The sequence below is a fragment of the Phaethon aethereus genome (assembly GCF_964289735.1).
Source record: "Phaethon aethereus genome assembly, chromosome: 12".
Classification (NCBI taxonomy): domain Eukaryota; kingdom Metazoa; phylum Chordata; class Aves; order Phaethontiformes; family Phaethontidae; genus Phaethon; species Phaethon aethereus.
In genome coordinates this window covers 7218677-7243078 of record NC_138588.1, presented here as the reverse complement: position 1 = coordinate 7243078, position 24402 = coordinate 7218677, and the positions used below count along the sequence as shown (strand labels likewise).

General features: G+C 48.0%; 1 protein-coding gene across 1 annotated transcript in view; it reads left to right on the top strand.

The window, feature by feature from the left end:
- Positions 1-24402, top strand: part of SLCO3A1 (solute carrier organic anion transporter family member 3A1) — a gene marked incomplete at both ends in the record, with an annotated part of 137871 nt that overhangs the window by 94690 nt on the left and 18779 nt on the right. Inside the window, 2 exons of the mRNA XM_082005273.1 lie at positions 15317-15415; positions 18471-18734. Coding sequence (XP_081861399.1) covers positions 15317-15415; positions 18471-18734 — 363 coding nt within the window. The remainder of the gene's footprint in view (positions 1-15316; positions 15416-18470; positions 18735-24402) is intronic.

Here is a 24402-nt window from a genome sequence, read left to right as displayed (position 1 = left end):
TACTACTCTGAGACATTTGCAATTACTAGGTTGAGTGCAGCCCCTTCTTCGTCTAACCAGGATGAAGGGATACTTACAAACAAAAGCAGCTTGAAGCCACTGGTATGGAAATTTAAGGGGCTTGTATTAATTTAAAAATGAAAATTAAAAAAATTTTAAAAAACGCAACTAACCAACCAAAAAACCCAAACCTGCCCCTCCATCCTCTTGGAAGTATGAATCCCATCAAAAAGTAGCAAACGCAGAGGTGGACATCTCTGAACGAAGTGGAAACTTGGCATTTATCATTCAGCCATTACTCCCAGGAGAGTGACCTTGCACAGAGCCACACCAGCTCCTGAAAGGTCGCTGAGCACCTGCGAAGAGGAGGAGTACAGGAACGATTTTGGCGGTCCCGTTTCAGAAACAAGAGGCTATCATGCACCTTCCTACGTTCATCCTACTTGGCCCACTAGGGTTGCTTCCCTCAGGCAAGGGCTACTTCCCACTAAACACCCTTAACTGGGCCATTCTGATGTGTCTGATTTCAAATTTTTTAATTTGGGTGCTTTTAATTCACTTCCCAACTGAAGTTGGCAATCCCAGGTCTACTGTGGGAGAGAATTGCTGTCTTCTTCCAGAGCCTCCATCCTGTCCCTCTCCTAGAGGGCTGGAAAAGGGCTTTGTTTTTATCTTTCAGCTGTGGTTGTGGATACTTAAATTAAGGGAAACAAGCCCATAATGATAGCAGCAGCTGTTCTCTCCCCAGGGGAGAAAGAGACTCTCCAGGGGCAGGGTCCTCCCTGGCATGAAGGAAAATGCTTTTATGAAAGCAGCTCTGGGGAAGCTGGTGGCTCCCCGTGGCCTCTGGTTTTGTACAAAACCTCAGCAGCAGATCTGCGTGGCCTGTGGTTTTGAGAAGCGAGGGCTGGGCACTGGGGATGCTGAATAACACACTGTCAAGGAGCGTAGTCCTCTGGATCCAGCCTCTGAGGTTTGTGCTTATAATGCAACCGACTGCTAGAAATTATATTGGAAGTAATCTTAGATTGTGGGATTATCCTGCATCCAGCCAGCCTCCCAATCCCCCAGAACAGGCTAGCATCTGGCATCCCTCCGACTTCGCCTCATGGGCTGAGTGGGGGGATATTTGGAGGGGGTTGTCAGGCCGGACCACCCCTGCTGCCTGCTCCGAAATGTTTTGTGGGAACATCATGCTGGTCCACCCATCAACAGCGTGTATGAAGACTTCCCAAATTTCTCTGTCTGAGAAGTTTGCATAGAGCATGTTGAGAAGTGTGACTGCCATGAAGCAAAGCGTGTCTGGACCACAACCGCGCGCTGCCCGCAGCGATCCCCGCAGGCGGTACGGGCAGACCCCGCGTCCTCTCGCCGCTGTCCTGGCGACGCAGGCGGAGCTGCAGCCCCCGCAGTGAGGGACCGCAAAGGGAGGAGGTGGGTGGAAAGAGGCACGATGACCCCAGTGTCGAGTCATGGCTGCTCACTAGTAAAAGCCTGGCAGGCTCCAGGCTAGCACCCGAAATGCCTGGCCATCCTCCGTAAGAAGCAAATGGTGGATTTGATCCAAAGCCAGTTAAGGTCAGGAGAAGACTTCCCATAAACTTCAGTGAGATTTGGGTCAGTGCAAAGAATGACTATTGTCAAGAGCAAATAGGTTTTTCTAACGGCATTTGCAATATGAGGAAGCAGAACAACAGAAGTTTTGCTTTTAATTTCCTTTCCTTCCGGACAACTCAGCCATTACTAGACTAGATTAAATCTATTCAGTAGGGGAAAGCGCAGCACTTTCCTAAATGGCTGGTACAGATAACTGTTATCAGCTCTATGTTCCCAGCAACTTGCCTGACGTTATCGGTGATTCCCAGGCCTCTCCTTGCTTCAGGAATTTAGGATGGGCTTACTCAGTACCATGAGTCATCCTCCGCCATGCGGCGTAGTCTCTACCTGAGTAGCCGCTAGGCAAAGAGAGATTTGCAAAACGTCATAAAAGATGTAAAAACTGCTCTTGCTAAAAGTGAGAGTTTTGCTGTTGGCTTTTGGGAGGGCAAAGAGTTGCCCGGACAATTCTTGAGGGAACTGTTGCTTTTTGGCCACGCTCTTTTTCCTGCTCTCCTTTCTAGGGGAGCAAACCATATATTACGTTGCTCTTTAATTGCCCTGAGTTTTTCCCTCCTAGACATTTTGAAAAAACATGAAACAAAGGAGAAAAAAAAAATTAAATCTGGCTAATGTTCCCAGGGAGCTGTCGGCTGAGCTGGCAGCCCTGGAGCAGGAGTGATAGGGACTGTGGGGTGATGGGGGGTTTTCCTTGGCACAGGAATGCCTGAACGGCAGAAATACGAACTTTCCAGCTGTGTTTTGGAGAGCTGGACTCTGGCAGGTATGGATAACTACATATGTATGCGTGTTCTTGATCGGCCGGGGGGAAGAGGGGATTTGGGGACCTGCACGCTGTCGGGGTGTGCTGAATGAATCGGTGTCCTCTGATCTTGGAAAACAGCTTCTCTGGCTGATGCTGGGCATTGGGGGGCTTGAAATCCCAGATATTGTTGGCACAAGGAAGAAACGGCAAACGCTAAGTTAGAGGCGTTACAGGGACTGGAAACGCAGCTGCAGTCCTCTGCGGCTGTCAGGCGAGAGGTGGGAAGGAGGAGTGGGGAGCTCTGCAGAGAAGAGCCTCCCCAGCATCCAGGCTGGTGTGGAGGAGGTCCAGTGGGGAGGAAACAGCTCAACATTTCTTCCTGACTGCATCATCACCTAAAAGAGCGGCAAGCTGTCTGTACTGACGTAAAATGTCAGTTAGAAATGGGACTCGCCGTTTTCTCATTTAAGGTGTGTAGGATGGGAAGGGATACCCCACCGAGACGGAGGTTAAAGCAAGAGGGAGGCAGGCTTGGCAGCCTTATCCTCAAACATGTTACGTCTGTGCTGAACTCGGTGCACAGCTTAAAAAATAAACAAACAAGGAAGGCGGTGTTGCACCAGCCTCCAAACTGACAAATGCCGAAATTCAGATTTTTCAGACTCTAAGATTTGCCCTCTGTGTGTGAATAGCTTACTGTACTCTCAGTTGTACGATCTGTTGGGGTTTTTTCATAGTGTATTTTAGTGTATAAGGAGAGTGAGAGGTCCTGGCTGTTACAGAGTTCAAGTGATGGAGACAAAAATGTACAAGACCCTCAGAAGGGGCTCATGTCTCTATTTAGCAAACACAGATTGTGCTCGCAGGTGTGGTAGATGGCTTGTCCAAGCGGGGGACAGAGGGATGGGAAGGACATTGTGCAGTTGCCTAATGTATCCCTATACTTCTCTGTAGGATCAAAACCACCCGGTATCAAATGAGAAATTGGTCAGCGAACTCCGAGGAGAATTACGGTCCTGTAGAGAGGGAAAAGTGCCCTGGGAGTACATTTGCATACTAACCTACTGTAGGCACAATTCCTGGGAATCAACGCAAGGAAATCTGGCCACCTTTAGCTAAAGCAGCACTGCAGATCTGGTAAAACAGGTGTTTGCATTTAACGGCTGGGAAGAGATGAACACAGCTCGAAGGCATGTGACTTAAACCCTTTAAAAAAATGTACTTGGCATTTGAGCATACTTTTTTCCTTTCAAGAGTCTTTTTGGTGGCTGCTTCCCAAGGTAATTAGCACAGAGAAAATTTGCTTGAAAGGTGGAAATTGCTAGTTCAAGCCCACAGCTACGTCTGGCATGTTCGCACCATACGTCGAAAGCATGGAATCTGCATCTCATGGGCTCGTGCATCAGGGTGTATATAGCCTGCCCTGGATTTGCACACTGTAGTCGGGTATGTTCTTACACCCGCTTCTGAAACTGAGTTGGCTGCTTCTGATGTGATAACAAGCAAATTTCAGGGACAAGAATGTGAGCCAGCAGGGTAGGTGGAACCAGTGACTTGGCCTTACATTTCAGAGACACTAAAGAGGTGCTCAGCATCGGCTTTTGTGATACACCTGACTGGACAGGGCATGGGTTTGGGCAGGGTTTTTGTTTGTTTATTTGTTTGTTTTTTACAGAAGGTGATGGAAAACCGCACTATTAAACTCTTTTTTGAAATAGTTTGCTCAACCCAGTCTCTAATCTTTTGTGATGCATACGTGTCCAAATGACCTGTAAATCCTTTGGAGGAAGAGCGTTAAGCAATATGCATACCTTCAAGGATGCTGCTTTATGTAAATAACCACCGTGAACATAAGCATTTTGGCAGAGGGTAATGGAGACAGGATTGTACGGCATGGGGAGGTCTATTAAATCGCCACATGGTGCTTGTGTTTTTGTAGGCAGCGTTTGACTAGGATGCTTGTGTGGACTGATGTGGGTCTGCAGGTTGTTTATATGTAGAGCATATGTAAATATTAGGAGACGGGGTGTCAGAGTGATTGCAGCTTAAGAAGGAAAACACTGCTACCACAATACCACCACGTTCATAATCCTCCACGAGTGTTCACTGCTTTAGTTAAATATGCAGAGAGTGATGGAGATTGCTGGAGGATTAGTGTCTCCTATGACTGGTGCCAGGGACTGATTAGCATAAGCAAATTTCTTCCCCAGCTTCCCATCAGTAAGGAGAGAAGTGCAGCAAACAGTCCCTCCGCTGCCTGGAAGGGTACTGGGATGCGAAGGAGGAAAACTGTTTAGGAGTGGGAAACGGTTTGCTCCCAGTGTCAGCTGGTGGGACCAGAGTAATCCCAAGACTTGTAGTAGGAGCATCCCCGTAGTTTACCTTGCAGAGCTCACAGATTGGCTACCTTTAATTTTTGTTTTGCTTGCAAATGCAATTTTGAGGGTTGTGGAGCTTTCATTGTTGCGTGATTTGTTTCTCTGCAGTCTTGTTGGCAATCCTGTTTCAGCAGCTGGGGAAAACCGTGGCCTGAAGGCCAATGCAAATAGGGCTCTGGGATAGGTTTTTGGTTGGCTGGGGCTTGGGGGTTTTTTTTGCTTGTTTTTTTTTTTAATTTCTGTGCTTATCAGAATGAGGGCACAAACCAGCTAATGAGTGTGGTTTTGAGCTGTCAGAAGTCATTATGGAAAATTCAGGGCTGGATGCTGAGCTTGTGCTCCTAATGCAAAAGTCCAATCACTTTTTGTGCCACTCTGCAAACATTATGTGTGTGAATCGGGATCCTCTAGGACTGTCGGTTGTTGGCATAACATTGATCCTTTCAAATGTAGCCTTGATAGTGCTGGGGACAGGGATTTGCTGATAAAACAAACTTAAGGCTTGGTAATAATTGAAAATGCAGGGTAGTTCACCAGGCAAAATACCTGCTTATAGGAATCAGATTTCATCTCAAAGTCAGCAGACATTTCCTTGGAGAAATCCTCAATTCTGATGGAAATCAATATTTAAAGGGACACTGGTATGTAACATACCTTCAAGTCCTACCGACCTCTTTAGGGAATAACATCTGAATGCTGAATATAGGCCAGAACAAAGAACTGTGCTGTGAAGAAGTAAAGAAGTCTTTTTCAGCTGGCAGGAGGAAGGCCACCGCCATGAGCTCTCTCTGCAACCCTGGAAGAATCACATTAGAAGTTTGTTGTATCTGTAGTGTGGGTCCATTTTTTTCCTGCCTGTTGATAAGTAAATGAAGCCCCTCAACCAGCATTAGATACAGCCTTATCTTATTAAAAACAGGGGTAAACAAACATAGGGTTCTGCAGCATTTCCATACGGTGACGAGTAGCTTGTATTAAAAAATAAATCCTCACGAAGCAGGAGCTGATTTTAAAGGCTACAGGAAGCGATTTGGTAAACTGATGGAAAGGTTTCATAGGAGAAGAGGGGAAGAAGCTGATGGGAGATATCCAAGGCTGCCTGATTTCAAACTGAGTAAGATTTTATTTCACTGGCTAAAGGCTGGGCAGTCAAATATAGGACCCCTCTATGGGGTTGCCGTCACAAGTGGTCCCATGGAAACGGGAGCAGTCAGGATCAATCTAACACTTCTGCTTTGCAGGCTTGCTGTTTGCCAGAGCTGTTTCCCTGGCCAAAAGCAGCTGCAGGTCTGACAGAGAAATACGCTGTCTCGGGACAGCTCTGCCGGTTGTTTTTCCAGGTCTTGTATTGCACACACAAATGCAGGCAACGAGCTGTTACAGTGGAATCGATGAGAAGCGCTCAGAACCAAAATTCAGATGTTTGTTCTAACTCACTTTTTGTCCCTGATTACTAAAGCACTGCATAATATTCGTGCATCTTGCAACACTTAATAAGGAGGGACTAGCCTTTGTTAAAAGGTGGAAAAACGACGAGAGGCGGGGAATGGTCCTTGGGAAGGTCACGGCTGAGCAGGGAATTCAGCCTCTCGCTAACCTCTGGAGTGCCCAGGACACCCTTCCCAGTTGGTGGCATCATTGAGCAACCCGTCTGAGGGGTCTACTGGTTTTCAGCTCCTGGAAGCAAAACTAATAAATAATATGTGTGCTACTGTACAGATGGTAGAAACCCACCAACCTCTTTCCCCCTTCCCATCTCATCCCATACCAGTACAGGGCTGGAACCGCTTTGATCCCCCTCAGAAAAAAGACTAAACATTAAAGTGAATTATCCGAAAGTTGCTCCTCATTAATCGACAGCTGCAGGCGCTTGGAAACATCTGTCAGGATTGTTTGAACATTCCCTTTGCTTCAGTGGTTGCACCAAGGAAGCAGAACAAATCAAAACATGCCATCGGTCCAACACCACCTATTTGAGTTTCCTACAGTCGATCGCAGCAGTGCAAGTAAGCAGGAGCGATAAGGGAGTGGGAGGTGGTGATGGGCAGCAGGTTGGGTAGACAAGGGGTCGCGTGGCAGGAAAAATTATGTCTTTCTATGGTAAATGAGGAAAGCTGTTTCCAGGAAAGCTGGGACGGAAAGACCAGTGGCTGAGCGTTGTTGCAGGAATGCAGGCATCCCTGCGCCCACGTGGGAGCAGGGCGGCTCGTGGGCACGCTGTCTGCCGAGGAGGATGGGCAGCGCTGGATGACTCCGGTGGGTTTTGCTGCGGGAAGAAGCCATCTGGCTAGGAAACAGCCTCCCCCTGTCCTTACTGTGTGATTTTGAGGTTATGTCAACTGATAGCAATCAGAGAAAACCCACTGAAGTGACAGTTCTGCCCACCGGGTGCGAGTGCAGAAGCCTTTATCCCAAGCGCTTGAGGGCCAGGACCTCGCGCGCAGGAGGGTGCAGCCTCTCCAGTCTGTAGTGCTGCTCCCTTGAGTCCCCCGGGCTGTGCTGCGGTGGTGTCTCTTTAAGGGCAGCTCGCAGAGCACACAAATTACGGTATTCCAGTAATCTCTTCGCATCGGCCTGCCCCGTCCTCCACACAGCGGGAAATGTGGGACAAGCAGGGTTTTGAGATTATCTCGTGCTCTGCAAAGCCAGTTCCCTTTGTGCTTTTACGAAGGGCTTGCTCCTGCAGCGGGCAGCAGGCTGGGGATGACGTCCCCGGCGGGATGCTGTCCCATGCCCGCAGCAGCATCCCCAGCTCCATAGCAGCGCACGTGCGTGCTCTGTCCTCCTCCGCATACCCCATACGTGCATTTTTTGACAGTTGCAGAACCACCTGGTCGCTCTCATCCTCGACAGAGATCACATTTCTGTCTCCGATCTGTTCCGCCAAGGGGATGTAGCTCCTTGATGCGATGACGACGCTAGCTTCGCAATGGAGGGAGTTTCCCACGTCTTCCAAACTGACCGGCTTTTACCCTCCAAAGCTGTCGCTTGGGGTGGTGCAAGGGGGAAGAGGCATTGCTTTGGCCATATGCTTTACTGGAAGCGGGCTGCTCCTCAGGAGCTCAGTGCACAATGTTCTACATTCTTAATTCATGGAAATGCCAAGACAGGAGCAGCGTGGCTCAAGGGGACCATGAGCCCAGCCAGCAGAGATCAGCCACATCTCCTTGGCTAAATAACACAGGATCCTCTGCAATACCAGGGGTTTGCTCAGGGCTGGTCCTAGAAGGGTGACCTGCGTTGATGTAGAAATTGTAAGCAGTATTTTTCAGCAGTGTCTGGATGACTCAAGCAAGCTTTCAGTGTAATTGCAAGTCCGAGGAGGCGTTTCTCATAGCACTTTCCAGCGCTCTGTTGGCAGAGGGTTGCTTTGCACAGGGGCTTTGTATCTGAACTTTTCCAAAGTGCATCACAAACAAATCTCCTTCCTCTCAGCATCAAATACTCACTTTGGGAACAGTTGGAGCATGACTTCTCTTGCTGATGCTGACTCTTGGGACTGGCAGCAGGGCTGCCAGAACTGTCAGGGGGACTTTGGGAAGAGGTCAGTGAGCAGGGGCCACAGGGACTGTAATTCAGCTTCCTACCCAGCTCCATCCTGCAGCTGGGAACACTGGAGAAATGTTGACGTTTCTCAGTGTGATCTCCCATCCTTTTTTCTTTCCCCCACCTCTCCAAAGTGAGTGCTTCTCAATCACATCTCAGTCTGCTGCTTGCTAAGGTCAGGAAGGTTGGTAACCCTTGGGCTCAGGGTGTGCTTCCACTGGTGGCTGGAGCTCAGGAAGGTGTGCTCAAGGTAGGCTTTAAAGCAGCTAGCACAAATATGAATAGCAGTTCAGTCCTGGCAGCAGGATGCCTGTGCGGAGCTGTGAGATGAGTACGATGGGTTCTGCAGTACGAGGTGGATTCTTGGGTACCAAGCTGAGATGCTCACCAAATAGTATATCTCCAAAAACTTTAAGTTGAATGTTAGACATGTGGCACCCAGTGCACAGAGCAAAGGAATGAAGCAGGTCACCTTGCTGATAAACTGGAAGTGGCACTGACTCTTGGCTGGGAGATTTGATGTTTGGACCAGTTGATATCGAGGCAGATGAGGACAGAAGCCTTCAACGTCTTTGGGGTTAAACTCATCGTTTATAGCACCTCCGCCTGTGTTCCTGGGCCAGTTCCTCTGCAGTCAAAGAGTTTGGTTCAGATATGTTCCTGAAGCTGGCCTTAACTTGTATCTAAACATTGTGAGGAGTACATCAGAAATACGTATCCTGCTGTTACACATTATTGCATAGTCTGTTACCAGGCAAAATAGTGGCAGATGTTGGTAATGCTTCATATCAGGGCTTAGGAGGAATGTGAGATAGGACAAGATGACAGCTTAACACGACTTTTTCATTTTCTCATTTCTCCACATTATAGGGTACTTCTGACATTCCTACCACTATTCACTAAATCTCCTTACAAAGTGCATTAGTTCCTTTATAAAGCAAAACAAAACCCAGACTCCTGACAATTTTGCTTCAGGGTTTCATGTAAAGAAACGAAGCCTGTAGGTGGAAGAGGACAGACACAGGAAACGCCGTATCAGAAGGGGATTGAGAAGGAGAAATGGGGGTGTGATGGGAAACATCTGTGGCTCCTGCAAGAGGAATGGCTCCTGCTCTGATAGCTCTGCGTGCTGGCCTGCTGCGGAAGACGCTGCTTTTCCTCTTCCTGTCTCACCTACCCAGTTCACCTTCGCCTGGTGCTTGTTGGCAGCTCTCAAAAATAAATTTCCTCATGTCCTCAGCCCCTGGTGAGGCTGAGGCTTTCAAGCGAAGTGACTTGGTGTCTTTTAGCTGCCCGTGGTGGGGTGTGGTTTTTTTTTTTTTTCTGAGCCCATGACTGTGTGCTGAACCTACTCTTAGTCCCCGGCGAGCTGTACCTGTGATGCCTCCTCACTGCAACTTGGTGAGGCTGGCAAGCCTTGCTGCATCTCCCTCGATGTCTTATTTTGAGCCAGAAGGGTTTCTGCTGGGAGTTGCCGTCCCCAGTTAATTGGTTACAGAGATCGAGCTGATGCTTCGCCTGCTTCGCGCTGCGAGCAACACGAGTTTGCTTGTGTTTCGAGATCCTGTTGCTGCTGGAAAGCAACTTGGATCACCAAGGGACAGCTCTTTATTACTGAAATATTGACGTCCTTTATCCCTGTCTTTGCAGCTTGGTTCTTGTGTGTTCTGCATGACTGACTGAGCATCTCAGTGCCACAGTCTTCCCACAGATGTAGTGGTACCTGCTGCTGCTGCTCCTTCTTTTGCTCTAATGGAAAACTGCATTATCAGTCCGGGGCCTTACTAGTGATAAAATCCCATCACAAAATGTCAGGTCTAATAACTCCCCTCTGTCCCAAATATTGCCTCAGCCCCTGGAAAATGTCTGGCAGGACAAAGTAGGATTTGGCAAATTGTTCCATTTGAAAAGATGGGGAGGAAAATATTTCTGATTTTGCAGTCCAGCCTGGCTTGCTGCTTTTTTTTTCCCCTGCCTTTCTGGGGGCAAAGAGAGTGGTGAAGGGGATAGAGTAGGAAAGCTGAAATGATTAGCTGTTTTCAAAATAAAATGTAATTGTGCTTTAAAAGGGCCCAAACTGAAAAGAAGTATTTGTGAGTTATCACATAAAATGTTTGAATTGTCCCAAAACAAGGTTATTTTGTTTTTTAATTCACAGCTCATGACTTATTTCTAAGAATTGCCATAATTTGGAAAGAATAAAAAAAAATCTAAAATTAAAAAACAAACAAACACCAAATTGCATAAAGGAGAAACCGTTCTCATTCTATTTTTCACTGGTCTGTATAGGGCTAACTACACCAGGGACATGCCCTGCTCCTCCTTGAAATGTTGGATGCAAGACCAAGCACAGACCCTTTGAAGAGGCTCAGCCAGCCTCTCGAGGAGGATGTTTGTTGCTCAATGTACTGCTCTGGCTCTGAGCAATAGAAATAAATTTTGAACTGAGAATGAAGGGGAAGAGGCTGCAGGATCCCATACTGATCGCCAGTTATGTTGCCATCAGTGGGAGTTTTGCGAGAGACTGATGGAGCCAGGATTAGACCTTTGATCTGTTTGCTACTGGTATTAGTACCCTCTGGCTCTGTCAAATCACGCTGATCTAAAAGTTAGAGGGAGGCATGGGAAAACACCTAGCAAGTGGTGTTAAAGCCATCTGCAAGTTTAGCACATCTTTCTCCTTAGCAGCAACCCCAGGACAGGGAAAAGGGGTTTTGCTAGACCTCCTTCTCTACTAAGCAGCAGCTTCCTGGTTGCATCGCTAGGTGGGTGATGTGGACAGTGTTTCCTAATAGTGGGGGTGACTAGCAATTGTGCAGAATCTCTCAAAAGAGGAAGGTTGTCTTAAGCTAATTCTAACTCAGCTAATTTCCCCTTGAGCCCTCATGTACAACCACAGGCACTATCCCAATCACCCAGTAGTCTAATTCTTGTCCCCAGTAGTGCGCTCTGTTGATCCTTGAGCGTGGTCTGGCTTTGTACAGGCCCTAGACTATCCATCATGACAGTCCATGCCTTTGGTTTTTCCAAAACCTTCTTGATTTATGACATGAAGTGTAAAATACTATTACTGCAACAGTAGGATTCTGTTGGAGTCTCAAAAAAAGATAACGAAAAGGCCATGGGGTGAGCCAATTGTTTTCTTGATTATAGGACAAACTAGAAAACTATAGAAAAAGTAAAAACACAATTAACATGAGGGTTTTTTAAGCTAGCCTAGAGGTGAATAATAATTTAATGCTTTATTGTAAGATCTTAGATACCTGTTTCCCTGTTCGGTGGATGCTCTATCCCACATTGCCCTCTAGCGAGGCCATTGCAGACCAAATAACACCTTCCAGCTTGCAGCCACCGGGGTATGAAACGCGGTATTTTAATAATTGAGGCCATGGCTTGTTTCTGAAGTAGAGGTTTGCCATGTGATGCGAACAGAGCGAGGAGGAGCAGCGTTCGCCCGTCGCGGGTGCCGGCGCGCATTACCGGCGCTGGCCGCAGCTTGCTTAGAGTTTGGTTTTTGTTTGAGCTAGCTGCTTCTGCGAGCATCTCCCTGCAGATGATGGATCATTAGCAAAAGATCCCTGCTCCCTTCTGCTTTGGAAAAAGAGGCAAATATTCCCTGGGGTTTCTTTGGTGAAAGATGATCTTTTTCTGTGTTCTCTCTCTTAGCCCTTTGCTCCATGAAACACGCTTCAGTTCTGTGGTTTTGCCTGTATACGCAGTCTGACAACGCTGCCTGTGGGTTTGGAGATCATTGTGGGACAAACTTCTGTCCCTCTTCAACCCAACACTGGTACATCCAAAAGTGTTGCCTAGAGGATTAGAACTGGTCCTTGTCCTTCTGCATGCCTAGCTGCATGAGCCTGCATCGGTGCCAAATGACAACTTCTGTGCGTTCCCAGTTCTCCAGAGCTGTTAAACCCTTACAGAAAATCATCAACCAGCAATATGTTTTAAAAAAAGGAAAACAAGTTTCTGCTGCCTGTGGAGAGCAGGTCATGCCTGATTCATCCTGTCCTCAAGGTCTTAAACCTGCCCTGCGGTGCTGAGAGCTGCCGAGTTGCCCTCTCCTGGGTGGTGGGTGCCCTGGAAGCGGCTGTCTGTTGGCCACGCAATCCTTTTGCTGGCACACACAGGTCCCACCGGGGCAATGGCACAGCAGTTCAGCAGCCCCGTTGGCTCCCTGGTGCCTGTGGGAACCTGTCACAGCCTGGGGTGGTTTGGTGCCCACAGCAACCTTCCTTTGGGGAGGATCATCCCTGCGCATGCGAACCCTTGGGAAGCTCTGGAGGAGCAGGTTTCTCTGCCAGTGCCCTCTGCGGTGATGGGTACCAGGATCTGGGACTGGGAAAGAGGAGGTGCTCAGATCTGCATGGGTTTTCCTTCACCTTACTCCTCCTAGGGTAGGGAAGTAAGAGCAGAGCAATGTCATGAGTCCTGCTGAAATCCTAGAGCTCCTCATCTGAAACATGGGCTATGTTTGCCCCAGGCTGCTGTGAGGCCCAGTGTGTCCTTATGTGCTTGACTATAATTACATCGAAATTCATGATTTAGTCATCAAAGGTAAACCAGATCTTTGATTGCCAGCTTGTTCATCAGACTAATAGTCGTGGCCATTCCTCTTCTCTATGTTGTCTGTTTAAACTCTTTGAGAAAAAAACAGGTTTAGAACAAGTTTTTTCTAAAATCTGCAAATTCCTACATGCAAGCAGCCAAAGGGCACAACCTGATTGCCTGTATGGCAGATACGTGGGTGAAGACAGCACCCTGCCGTCAGTGCGGTCCTCCCAGGGGCTGCAGGACCCCAGTAATGCGATCGTGATCCCGTTTGGGGAGCTGTGGTGGGCTGCATCATCACCCAGCCCGCTCCACATGGCACTTGTGGGATGAATGGCAGACACTAATGCCATCTAGTGACAAAAAGAGGTGCGATGTGGATATTTCATGAAATACTACTGGAAATTTTATGGCCCCAAGTGGGGCAGGCCTTGGGGCTGGGAAGGAGGGAGACGGAGCTGGGTGCACTGGGGAAAGAAATCCCTTTTCCCTGCTCTCCCAACCTGTCTCTTCCCTCATTTCACATCCCACAAAGTGCTTCTGCAGGTAACCAGGGACTGGGATCCCCCACGTGAGGCTTTAGAGATCCCCAGGGGAGCGAGGCACGGGCTTCCGAAGCAGCTCTGTTGATTGAGGAGCACAGATTGCCCAATTTACTGCAGGATCGTGGAGCACAAGCCCAATGCCCAGGGACAAGGTGACTGCAGGAGGGGAGATGGCTCGCTCCATGGCTGGCGTGGGCATCGCGGGCAGAGACCCTGGGCGCTTATTTAAGCTGGCAGCATGGGCTGCGGCGCGTGCTGAGCTGAGATGGGGTGAGGGATTGCAGCTTCTGCCATTGTCCTGACAGCAGTGACTCGTTACCGCGGCTCATATACAACCTGACACTTTTTTTTCTTCCACCACCTTTGTTTCTCCCTCTTCCTTCTGTAGCGATAGCCGTGAAGGCATTAACACATCGGGTTTCTGCACAGGTAGCTGGCTGGAGATGTTGAGTTTTGTATTAATCCAGCCAAGTCACGGTGCCACAAACCTGGAGGAATTAGTTTGCAGTCTGTATTGTTAAAACGAAGATGAAGTTATTTCTGACCATACCAGCTTATTCTGCTTGGCTAAGCTGTCATCGGCAGGTGTGGTTTGCCTTGCATAGGGCTGGTGGTCTGCTGGAAGTATTTTGCAGCTCTGGTCATTTCTCCTGCTCCTGAGGAATGCACAGAGAGCGAGCTTGGGGATTAAGTTTCCAGTTAAGGAACTTGAGGGTTGAGATAGCTGTGAAGCACGTTACGAATGCACTGAGATGCCAGGCAGCACCCCCAGAAAGACTGGGAGAGAGATGTGGGATGTACCCCGCTGCCAAAGGAGAGCGAGCAAAGCACCCAGATGCGAATGTCCTTCGTGGGACATTCCTGAAGTGCGGCGACACCGGGACTAGCGCCAGCACAGGCTGCCGCGTCGCTGGCCCCGTGCCCCGAAGAGCTGCCGCCCTCGCCGGCCCGTGGCTCCATCAGCAATGCTCTGCCCCAGAGCAAACAAGCAGGCGCTTGCTCTGCTCCGTGCTGCTCAGACTTGTCCCTGCTTCCTTCAGAAAGCCATTTACAAGGTCCTTGGGGCCTTTTTGTTCTTTTTCTATTCCAAATGTGAGGGTATCAAATATGCTCCTATTGTCTTAATTTACAAATCTTTTGTGTTATCTTTGCTGCTTATTTTTCTGGATTATCCTTGTGTCCCCTTGCCTTTCTGCCCTGGATAATTAAGAGTTGGCGGTGTGCCTGTAGCATTCCTGTTTCAGGGCCAAAACAGGAGTGAGAATAAATGCTTCTAAATATCGTATTGAAGCAAATAAGTAATTTACTCATAATAGCTCTTCGGCTGGCATTACACTGGTGATTTCATGCAGGTTTTGCAGGAGGAGCGAGCCATTGTGAGAGGTTGGAAGAGCCGTGAGCCTTGGGGAATATTTGCCATGTGGGTACGATGGAGAGAAGGGCTTCACAGATTTTGGAAGAGTGCTTCTACTTCTGTAAAGGGATTTCATCCAGCAGTCTGTGACAATGCTGCATTTCGTAGATTTGCTGGCCCTAAATTCTGAAAATATCCCTGTCGACCAGGAATTTAGCTGGAAGTGACAAAGGTAAATACTTCCCTGTGGAGAGAGGGCAGGTCTGCTTTACCTTGCGCTTTTGAGTAAGACGTCTTTTAAAGCAGCCAGCTGACCACAGTATAGGTCCACATTGTCTTCTCAGCTCAGTAGAAATCCTTCAGCATTATCACAGCTCCATCTATTCTTTTTCCTGAAGAGATACGGAAAAGCAAAAAGCATTTAGGGTGCTCTTTTGCCTGAAGCATTCAACACAGAGACATATCCCTATCTATTTGGCATCAGCAGGGCAATATCACCTTGCAGGAGACAAGCAGAACAACTTGCAATGAATAACCTGAGACTAGTACTAATTTCCTCTTTTCTCTCTCCTTGTAGGGATCCTGTTTACGATGCTGGTATTTGGACCAGCCTGTGGATTTATCTTGGGCTCCTTCTGTACCAAAATCTATGTGGATGCTGTCTTCATTGACACAAGTAAGGAGAACTGAGTTTGGTTTCAAAGCAAATATGCTAATGTTGTATCAGCAGGACAAAAAGGTTGACGCTTACAAGCAGGAAACTGCTTCTTGCTCCATCTTGAGTGCCTCTTGCATGTATGGGTGTCACTTTTAGAGGGGTTTTATGACTGGGATTCAAAAGTTTACAACTCTATCCCTATAGATAACAGATTCGTAGTAGCTAAAATTTGTTCCCTTCCATGGGCTTTTCTAACAGCGAGATGAGTTTCAGCCCAGCTCTTAGAGGACGCCTTAAAATATGACTGTGGCAGGGCACATCTGCTAGCCATGGACATAGTCTTGCCAGGGGAGCTGTGTCCAGAGCACGGGATGAAATCTGGAGAGCTGCCATCCCCAGGACCTGCAAGGACTGTCCAGGCTCTCTGATGGAGGCACACCAGTAACACCCATGCCCGGCACCTTCTGTGAATGACCCTGTTTGGATGGACAGGTTCAGTTTCATAGTATCATTGCTTTTTCCCAAAGCATTGCTAATTACTGCTCACCTTGACTCTGCATTTGGGTTAAAGGAAATTGTTTGCAAATCGTCCTTTTTTCATTAAGCAAAAAATCTGCAAATTCCTTTATCGCTGCCTGCACTACGTGCTCTTTGCCATGAGAGGGCAATGTGTGACAGACTGTTCTCCGCTGCTCCCCAAGCCCTGTGGCTATAGACTGCAAACCTGATGCTTCGTTCTTTTCCCTCAGTTGTTCACATGCCTTTTCTACAGTTCTCAGCTCCATCTGATCCCACAGGCTCTCATCCTGCTGCAGGGGTGTTGTCCCCTTTGAGGGTGCATCCCAGTTCTATGATGTTGCAAATACATCTTCATGGGATGTATCTGGAGGGAGTTTAACCTTGCAGGACTCAGAACAGAATTGTGCAAATCTGGAAGAGTGCTACTGCCTTTTCTTGGTCTTGCATGCACATGGCAGGTGAAGAAATCTAAATAATATTGAATGAGCAGGAAGGATGTACCTTTTTTGATGGCTCAGACTTTTAGCTGCAGCTTGGTCAACCACCACATGGCCCCTTTTCATTCCGTTGCTTTAGCAAAGATGTGCCAAAGACTCGCTTGGTCCTGTATGCAGAGGAGCTTGTTTGAACCCTGTTATATATTTGACCGTTAAGTATAAATTACTCCTAAACGTGAATGTGCAGAAGATGATATTTCTTCTTCCAGTAGGTGAAGCTGTGGAACTCCTCATCCCAGGGTGTTAAAAGTCTACAAATGGATTTAAAAACAGTTGGATGAGTTTATAGAAGAAAAAATGAACATGACACCAAATCTAGCTTAGAAAGCCCCTGAGCCACAAATCACAAGAACAGTATCAGGTGTATGTTGACTTTATTCTTGTGGACTTTCTGGGCATCTGTAACTGGTTACCATCAGAGGCAAGATGCTGGCCTAGCTAAAAAGTTAGTTTGATATGATCTGGCTATTTTTTAACATAAGGCAGTGCTCAGTATTTACAGCTCAAAAAGCCCCAGACAAATACAGAGCCACGGAGGCGAACAGTGGGGCGTTATCACTGAGAAGCCTCGAGGGGCTGCGGCTCAGCAGGTCTTAGGGAGGGTATAGCACTTTCCAGCTGCAGGTCCAGCTGGCTTTGGCCAAGGTCCATGGCTGTCACGTGAAGGCTGGGGCACACATGGCCTCTGTCTATTTCTGTATGGGAAAGAGTTTCCACGTTGCAGCTGGCTCTGCCTTGCAGCTTGGGGTGGCATGAGGAGACTGAGCTCCAGAGGGTTGAGCCCTGTCGTGCTCCCTGTTTTGGGCAGGAGGTGTGGGATGCCATGGCATGCCGCTGTGCTGCCCTCCATGCAGGACCTATTTTAGGAAGGGGATATGAAGAAGACCTCGGTTTATCTGGCTCTTCATGTGGCTATGTTCCCAAGAACCTGAAAAAAAATGTACTTCAGGCAGGAAGAAATAACAGCAGAAGAATGCAATCCCTCCAAAACACTGTTTCCCAAACCTTACATATATTTGAGAGCTACGTGTTATTTTCCCTAAGGAGAAAAGAGTTTCCTTCCATCTCTGCTTGAGAGACAACTTGATTGCCTCACTTGAGACACATTTTTCAGAGTGGCAGTAACCAGACAGACAGCATGAATGGAGGAGCTTGTTATTCCAGCCACACAGACCCGGGTCTCCCCCAGGAATCAGCTCCGGCGCTGGGCACCCTCCGCCGGCTGGCTGAGCGGCTGTGGCAGCGAGGTGGCTGTTAGGAGCACAGTTTCTTCTCTCCTGTTACTTATTTTTATTCCCCCAAACTGACTCCAGAGCCCTATTTTCCCTTATCTCCATTGAGTGATGGCCTACAGGATACTCTTGCCTTTTGCTTTGCTTTTCTTCATTTTCTGATGTTTTTGCTACCTTTCTGAGCCCATTTGATGCAGAGGGTGGGTTTCTTTTACAATATTTAGGACTGTTTCACCCTCCACACAGTCATAAGTGCCCATAAAGCCCAAATGCCCATCTCTCCTTTGCTGAAGAGGGCTGTGAATTCAAAGGAAGGACAGCACTGACCTCCTGGGAAAAAAGGGGTAGGCCAGGGTGGAGATGCAATGTCCTTGTCTGTGCTGCTGCTTCTCCATGCAGGTCTTGGTGCCAGGAGGTATGTCAGCTTTGTGTGCACATTTGACACGCTGGGACAGTGATGTCCAAAACCTCAGTGCCAGCACGGCGGGCACTGACTGGTATATGGCAGCTTCCTAGAGCTGGCAGAGCCAAAGACACTGGAGAGAAGCTTTGATTACAGGGTGTTGCAGAAGCTGGATGTACCATCTAGATAGACAAGGTGATGGGTTGCTTGTCCTATGGACCGCTTGGATGTGGAGGTCATTATGCACTGATGGCTCACATGGTATGGGCGTGGGCTGCACTGTGGGTCCTCACCATGTGCCTGGGAACTCCTCATCAGCCAACAAAGCCCCCAACAACCATCTTCCAGCCTACAGGATCATTAGCACTGTCATCTTCCCCTCCCCGCGGCTGAGCCACTGACGTGTGTGTGTGCCTTTGCAGGTAAGCTGGACATAACCCCGGACGACCCTCGGTGGATCGGTGCATGGTGGGGAGGCTTCCTGCTGTGTGGTGCCTTACTCTTCTTCTCGTCCCTGCCGATGTTCGGGTTCCCTCAGTCCTTGCCCCCCCGGCCGGAGCACGCCGGGGAGAGCGAGCAGGCCATGCTTCCCGAGAGGGACTACGAGAGACCCAAGCCGAGCAACGGGGTCCTGCGGCACGCGCTAGACGGGGAGAGCAGCACGACCTGCTTCCAGCAGCTGCGAGGTGAGACCCTGGCTCTTGTCACGTTTTCTGTGAGTCAGCAACGGGTTAACAGCTGGTTGGATTTATAATTGGTCTCTAATTTAGGCTATCTACCTCTACCCCCAAAAAAATCTCCCCCAAAACTCAGTATCCTGAAATTTCAGTCCCTAGCTTCTAATTATCTCTGCCATTGTCCTCATTTTAAAGAGAGACTTTGTTCCACTTGAAAGGTTTGGGGTTTTTTTTTAAACTACAAAGCTTCAGAAATCCACGATAGTCCTGTAGAGTTGATAAAAAAATAAAGAGAAACACAGCTGCCAAAGCAATTTATGAACTTCTTTCCAGCCTACTGTCCTGCCTCCCAAAATGGAGAGCAAGCCAGCAGTTAAAAGAAATTGGGAGCTCCCGGCATCAGAGCTGCAGCTTAGTGCGATCCCAGATACAAAGCAGGGATGCTGGGCACCACCACAGCTCTTAAACTGGGAGGGGGAAGAGGTAGATACCAGCCCAGAATAGCAGCAAAGTGGCAGGGCAGAATATGGCTTGTAGCAAATTAAGAGTAGAAAACCCCACATTGTGTCCTGCAGCGATGGAACTGGACCTGGCTGTAATCAAGGTCAGCTAAGGATCCAGCATTTTGTGTGAGAGTGTGGGCTGATATCCTTTCCGTAGGCTGCACTGGAAAATCCTTCATCTGAGAGTGGTTCTGTAGCACTGGTGGTTGCTTCCACTCTGTCACTGTAGCAGAGCGGGTTTCATTACTGCCTGATGCATTTAGATAAATGAGGACAAAATCACTTACTCCCTCTGCAGATGCCTTAATTGGGAGTTGAATGAGGTGTGAGTGGGAAGGCAAAAGAGTCTTTGGGGAAAAAAATGTTTTCTTAAATGTAAAAATGCCTTGAATAGTTGACGTGGTTGTTCATTAAGGGAAGGTCAAAGATGTGAATTTTGACTTGATGAGAAAATCCAAAAGAAAGGTAAAGGGATAAATTGTTTGAAAGTTTGTCAGTAAAATTAATTTCTTCATCCTTTCATTCTTGTTACAAGGATTTTCTCAAGTTTGAGGAATGTGTTTTTCCTATGGTACGTCCAGCTGGATAATTCTGTGACTTTTGTTGTGGACTTATCAAGCATCTGCTGCTTTCTGGCCACTGAGTTTTTGGAATGGGCACTGGAAATTTTTGCAGGTTTTCATATAGAAAAATGAAAGGATACAGCATGCCCTGCTGCATGGAGGGGCAGCAGTTCTGCCTGAGGATGGTGCTGAGCAAGCTGAATTTCTTGCACACAGGGAGGCCCTGGGGGGGTTCCTAGAGCATCTGTTGCCCATTGAAGTGTAGAAATTAAACTGCCACATCCATATGCTTCAAAGTACCGATTACATCAGGAGGCACCACAGTCTTCCATGTTAGCCTCCTCATTGCAGGTAACCCCATTTTGGATCAGTCAGTATCCCAAAATTCTCTTTGTAGATGGACTTTGAAATATAATTTACAGCACATGAAATAAGACAGGGAATGACCTTTTTAGTTATGCCTTTGAGGCTGTCACAGACAACACGGTGTTGGTAGCTGACATCTTTCTAGTCCGCTGCCACTTTTGTCACAGTTGGAACGTGGTCAAGAGTCATGTTTGCTAAAGTGCCCACCTGGAGGAGATGTTCAGACACGTAGCACAAGGGAAGGCAAACGTGCCTCACTCATTTCTGATGAGCAGTGTTTAAGGTGATGGGTTGGATCTTGCTGTGCGTATACATTATTTTGCCAGGAGCTGAAAAATATATATGCATTACTGTGTGGCAGGACCTAGCATCCTTAATCTAGTTGTTCATTATGTGAAGTTTCCTCTGAGGAACGTTAGACTGTTTAGCCTTTTTCCTAGGATAAAAAGATCCTAGGTAATTATATACAGAGGTTAAAAATACATGTGCACACATAGTCACGTCTTCTGTCCTGTTATGGGCTTGGGGTTTGCATGTGTTTATGAAGCTGAACAGCAGAGGATGTACCTGTACATGGCCTTGGGTGTGGAGATGCTCACTGGGGTTTGTGTGGCCATAACTCTGGCTCCTTTTTAGCAAGTGCTGTCTCTGGAGCTCGGTCCTGTGTGCCAGCTGTAAGTCCATGTCTGTAGGAGGTGTGGATTGTCCATCTCTTGTGCGCAGAGCGGGGAGGAAGAGTTGTTTCTCTCGGCTGAGTGTGCAAACACACTGTGTATCAATGGTGCATCCTTAGTGCTGAACTGAGTCTCCTTTTTGGCTATTGAAGGGGTTTTGATTTTTATTTTATTTTATTTTACTTTTTTTGAGCCTTGCAGTGACTGTTGCAAGTGAGTGGACATGGCAGGAGGGGATGCAGGGTGGTGTGAGTGGGAGATGTGCTTCCAGCTGGGTCACGGCTGTCAGCAGTGGCTGGCACGCGGGAGGATGCTCGAGGCGCTGCTAGATCTGCTGAAAGACAGTGAGGTGGAGGGCTGGGTGAGATTCCTTGCCTGTCTCTAGCCATAGCACTCACAAAAGTTAGAACTAATACAAAAGGAACCAGCTCAAAGTGTCAAAAAGTGTTTTACCCTGTATCAAGGTGTGAAGAGGAGGGAGGGCCCAACTTTTGGGAAGCGACGGCATCTCTTCATGCGGGATATTTTCATGCCAGGATAAGGGGCATCCTTAAGAGGAGCTTCAAACTGGAAACGAAAACCGTGCCTTTGAACGGCACAAGATGAGGGGACAATCAAAGGTGGTGGAGGCGCCGGGCGGCCGCCACGGCAGCTCCGCGCAGCGGCGCGGGCAGCGGCATGACGGCTCGGGCAAGAAAGCTCTGGGACAGCCCTGGGAGGTGTTAAACTGAAGTATGAATGCTGCACCGCTTTACCTGATCAGTGTTTCGGTTAAGCAGCACGAATCCATTCAGGAGCACAGGGGAGTGAAGGATTAATAGCAGGGAGAGGATGGCTGAATGCTGCCGTTGCTCTTTGCTCTCGGCTGGCAGCCTGGCAGGGTTGTTCCAGCCCTGCGCTCTCCGTATGGTCTGTGAAAGCACTTGAGGCGCGGGCTGTGGCAGTCCTTGCTGTCCTGGGGGCACAGCTTTGCTTTCCTGCCTCTCGTCTGCCTTGGGGACCTCTCTGCTCTTCAGGGCTGGAGACGATGCTCGGCTGTGTCAGGGCACCCGTGCCCTCTGCTCGTGGCTGTCCGGCATCTGCCCCGTCACTCGCTGTTAACACGCTGCCTCTAACCCACCCCCTGCTCTAGGACCTGCTTGGAAATGTTTTGTTAAAATCACTTTTTTCATACAGAAACGTCGCTTCCGTTAAGTTGAATGGTCAGTTCTTATGACAGTTGGTTTCAAAATGCTTCCTTGTCTTTAACAGCCCTGAAACATTCTGCTCTACATTTGGGGGTTTTTTGCAGTGATTTAAATGAGAAATGCATTACATTCTGCCTGTCTGTCTAGCGAGAGAGAGATTAAAAACCTAAAAGGACTGAAACTGATATGGAATCCTTCAGGTTTGGAGAGAGAAGCTCATTCACAAGGAATTAAAAGCAACCTCACTGTGGAATTAAATTAATTTCAAAGCTGCAAATTCCCTAGATTTGGAAGCATTTTGGTTTCTGTCCAGCTTCATTTCCAAGAGTGTAGGAGAGCTGGGATGTACAGCTGACAACTGTCTTGTCTTCTGTTCGGTGCCTTCCTGCTCTGTGTACCAACCTGCTGAATACCTAGAGGGAGCTGCTCTGAATCCTGGATTTTTGTCCCCAAAAGTGCTCCCTGGGAGGAGACATGTAGCACTGGGCCAGAAGCTCCCAGCTGTGCAGAGGGCTCCCGAGCCATGGAGAGCCTGTAGTCCTCAGTGGGGGTTCATAAGATTAAGTGGGATTAGTGGCTAACACGAGTAATTTTTAAACTCATGGCTCTGACGAGTGATAGTGACAACTTTTTGGAGAGGGCTCCATCTGTACCTTCGTTCATGGCCAGAGCGGTGAGTCTTTGGCCCAGATCCAGATGAGTACCAGGACCTTAATGCCTTTTTGGATTTAGGTCTTGGCTCCCTACCAACATCTGAAAGGCTTGTTGAGAAATCCTAATCTTAGGTAAGGGAGTGGCAGGTGATCATAAAAGGCCCCACATCAGGTTCCGCCAGTCTCCGAGTTTCCTTTGGCTTGGATTTCATGAGGATGCGGGCTTTGTTGGCAGGTTCTTCTTGGCTTATTTCAAAGTGAGCATCCTTATTATCAGAAGCTGTAATTCAGAAAGGCTTTCAGCCTGCGTGCTCCGGGGCAGAAGCTGAGCAGCAGCTCAGGGCAGACAGAGCATCTATGTCTCTGAAAAGATACGGTGCCTTGCTGTGACCTCCATGATGTGGGTGAGGGAGGTTTATGTCCCTTTCTGAAGTCAAGCAAAGGCGGTTGCTGGAGGCAAGATGATAGACTAGAAGGACCTGCTTTCCATCCATGAGAATCACAGAATCACTAAGGTTGGAAAGGACGTTCAAGATCAAGTCCAACCGTTAACCCAATGCCACCATGCCCCTTAGACCATGTCCTGAAGCGCCACATCCACATGTTTTTTGAATACTTCCAGAGATGGTGACTCCACCATCTCCCTGGGCAGCCTGTTCCAATGCTTTACCACTCTCTCAGTGAAGAAATTTTTCCTAATATCCAATCTAAACATTACTGTTGCTTCAAGCTTGTATCTGTCAAGAAGCCTTCTTGACATAGATGTCATCCTTTTCCTTCGTATCCTTTGTGATACTAATTTTGCCAAGGCCACATGGGCTTCAGCATATTAAACTCACCTGAGATATCTTCAGCACCTCTTGCTTACTCCATCTTCTCCTTTATAGGAGCTGCTTCTGTCCAAGAGGTATTTTCGTCTTGCTGCCTGCATTATTTTCTTCATTCCTTATTCCTCAAGCCAGGTGGAGATTTTGTTTTCTATTCAGATCTGAGACTTGCTGCCTACGTTGCTGTTAGAAAGTAGTATTTTGGCTCAACACTATATTTCACCTTTCCCTCAGTGCACTGTCCTAGGTGGACTGGGTTGTAAACCTCCCTCTAATTTATTACTTTGCTTTCTGTGTTCCTCATCTTTACTGCAAATTGAAAACATGTCTCTGTAGGGTGCTCCAACTGGAAGAAGGGGCCTTGGTGATTGTAATGTTTCAAACAATTCATTTCAAGCACCAACATGATGATTATAGTTTGTTGTTTCTGGAGAGTAGTTAAACCTCATGTAATGAGGTTGCCAATTATCCCTGGTACTCCCCGATGTTTAGTGACAAATCAAAGCTACTTGGTGTACTTAAGTGTGTTTGCTTGTCAAGCCCGTGGCCTCTCACCCACAGCTGGCCCCACAGCAGGAGATGGGGAGGACGCTTGATGCCTTGGCACGGGTGTTAAAAGGTGGGAAGTCAAGGGATTAGCAGGGGTATTGGAGAGCTTTGGGACATCCTTCTAGGTCCCTTCCAAGCTATGAATGATCCTGTGACCAACGCTGCACATGGATGGTCTGAAGAGTTGGATTTTAAGTACTTCAGCAGTGAAAGGAGGCTAAGGTTTCTTGTTCTTCTCAGTGTATCTTGACATGGCAATGAGAACCACTTGTCTACCATCGTTTCTGTAGCATATTGGGTTCATTGGGATAAGGACGTTAAATGAGCTGGTCCTTCTGAGCGTGGGAGGATGAGC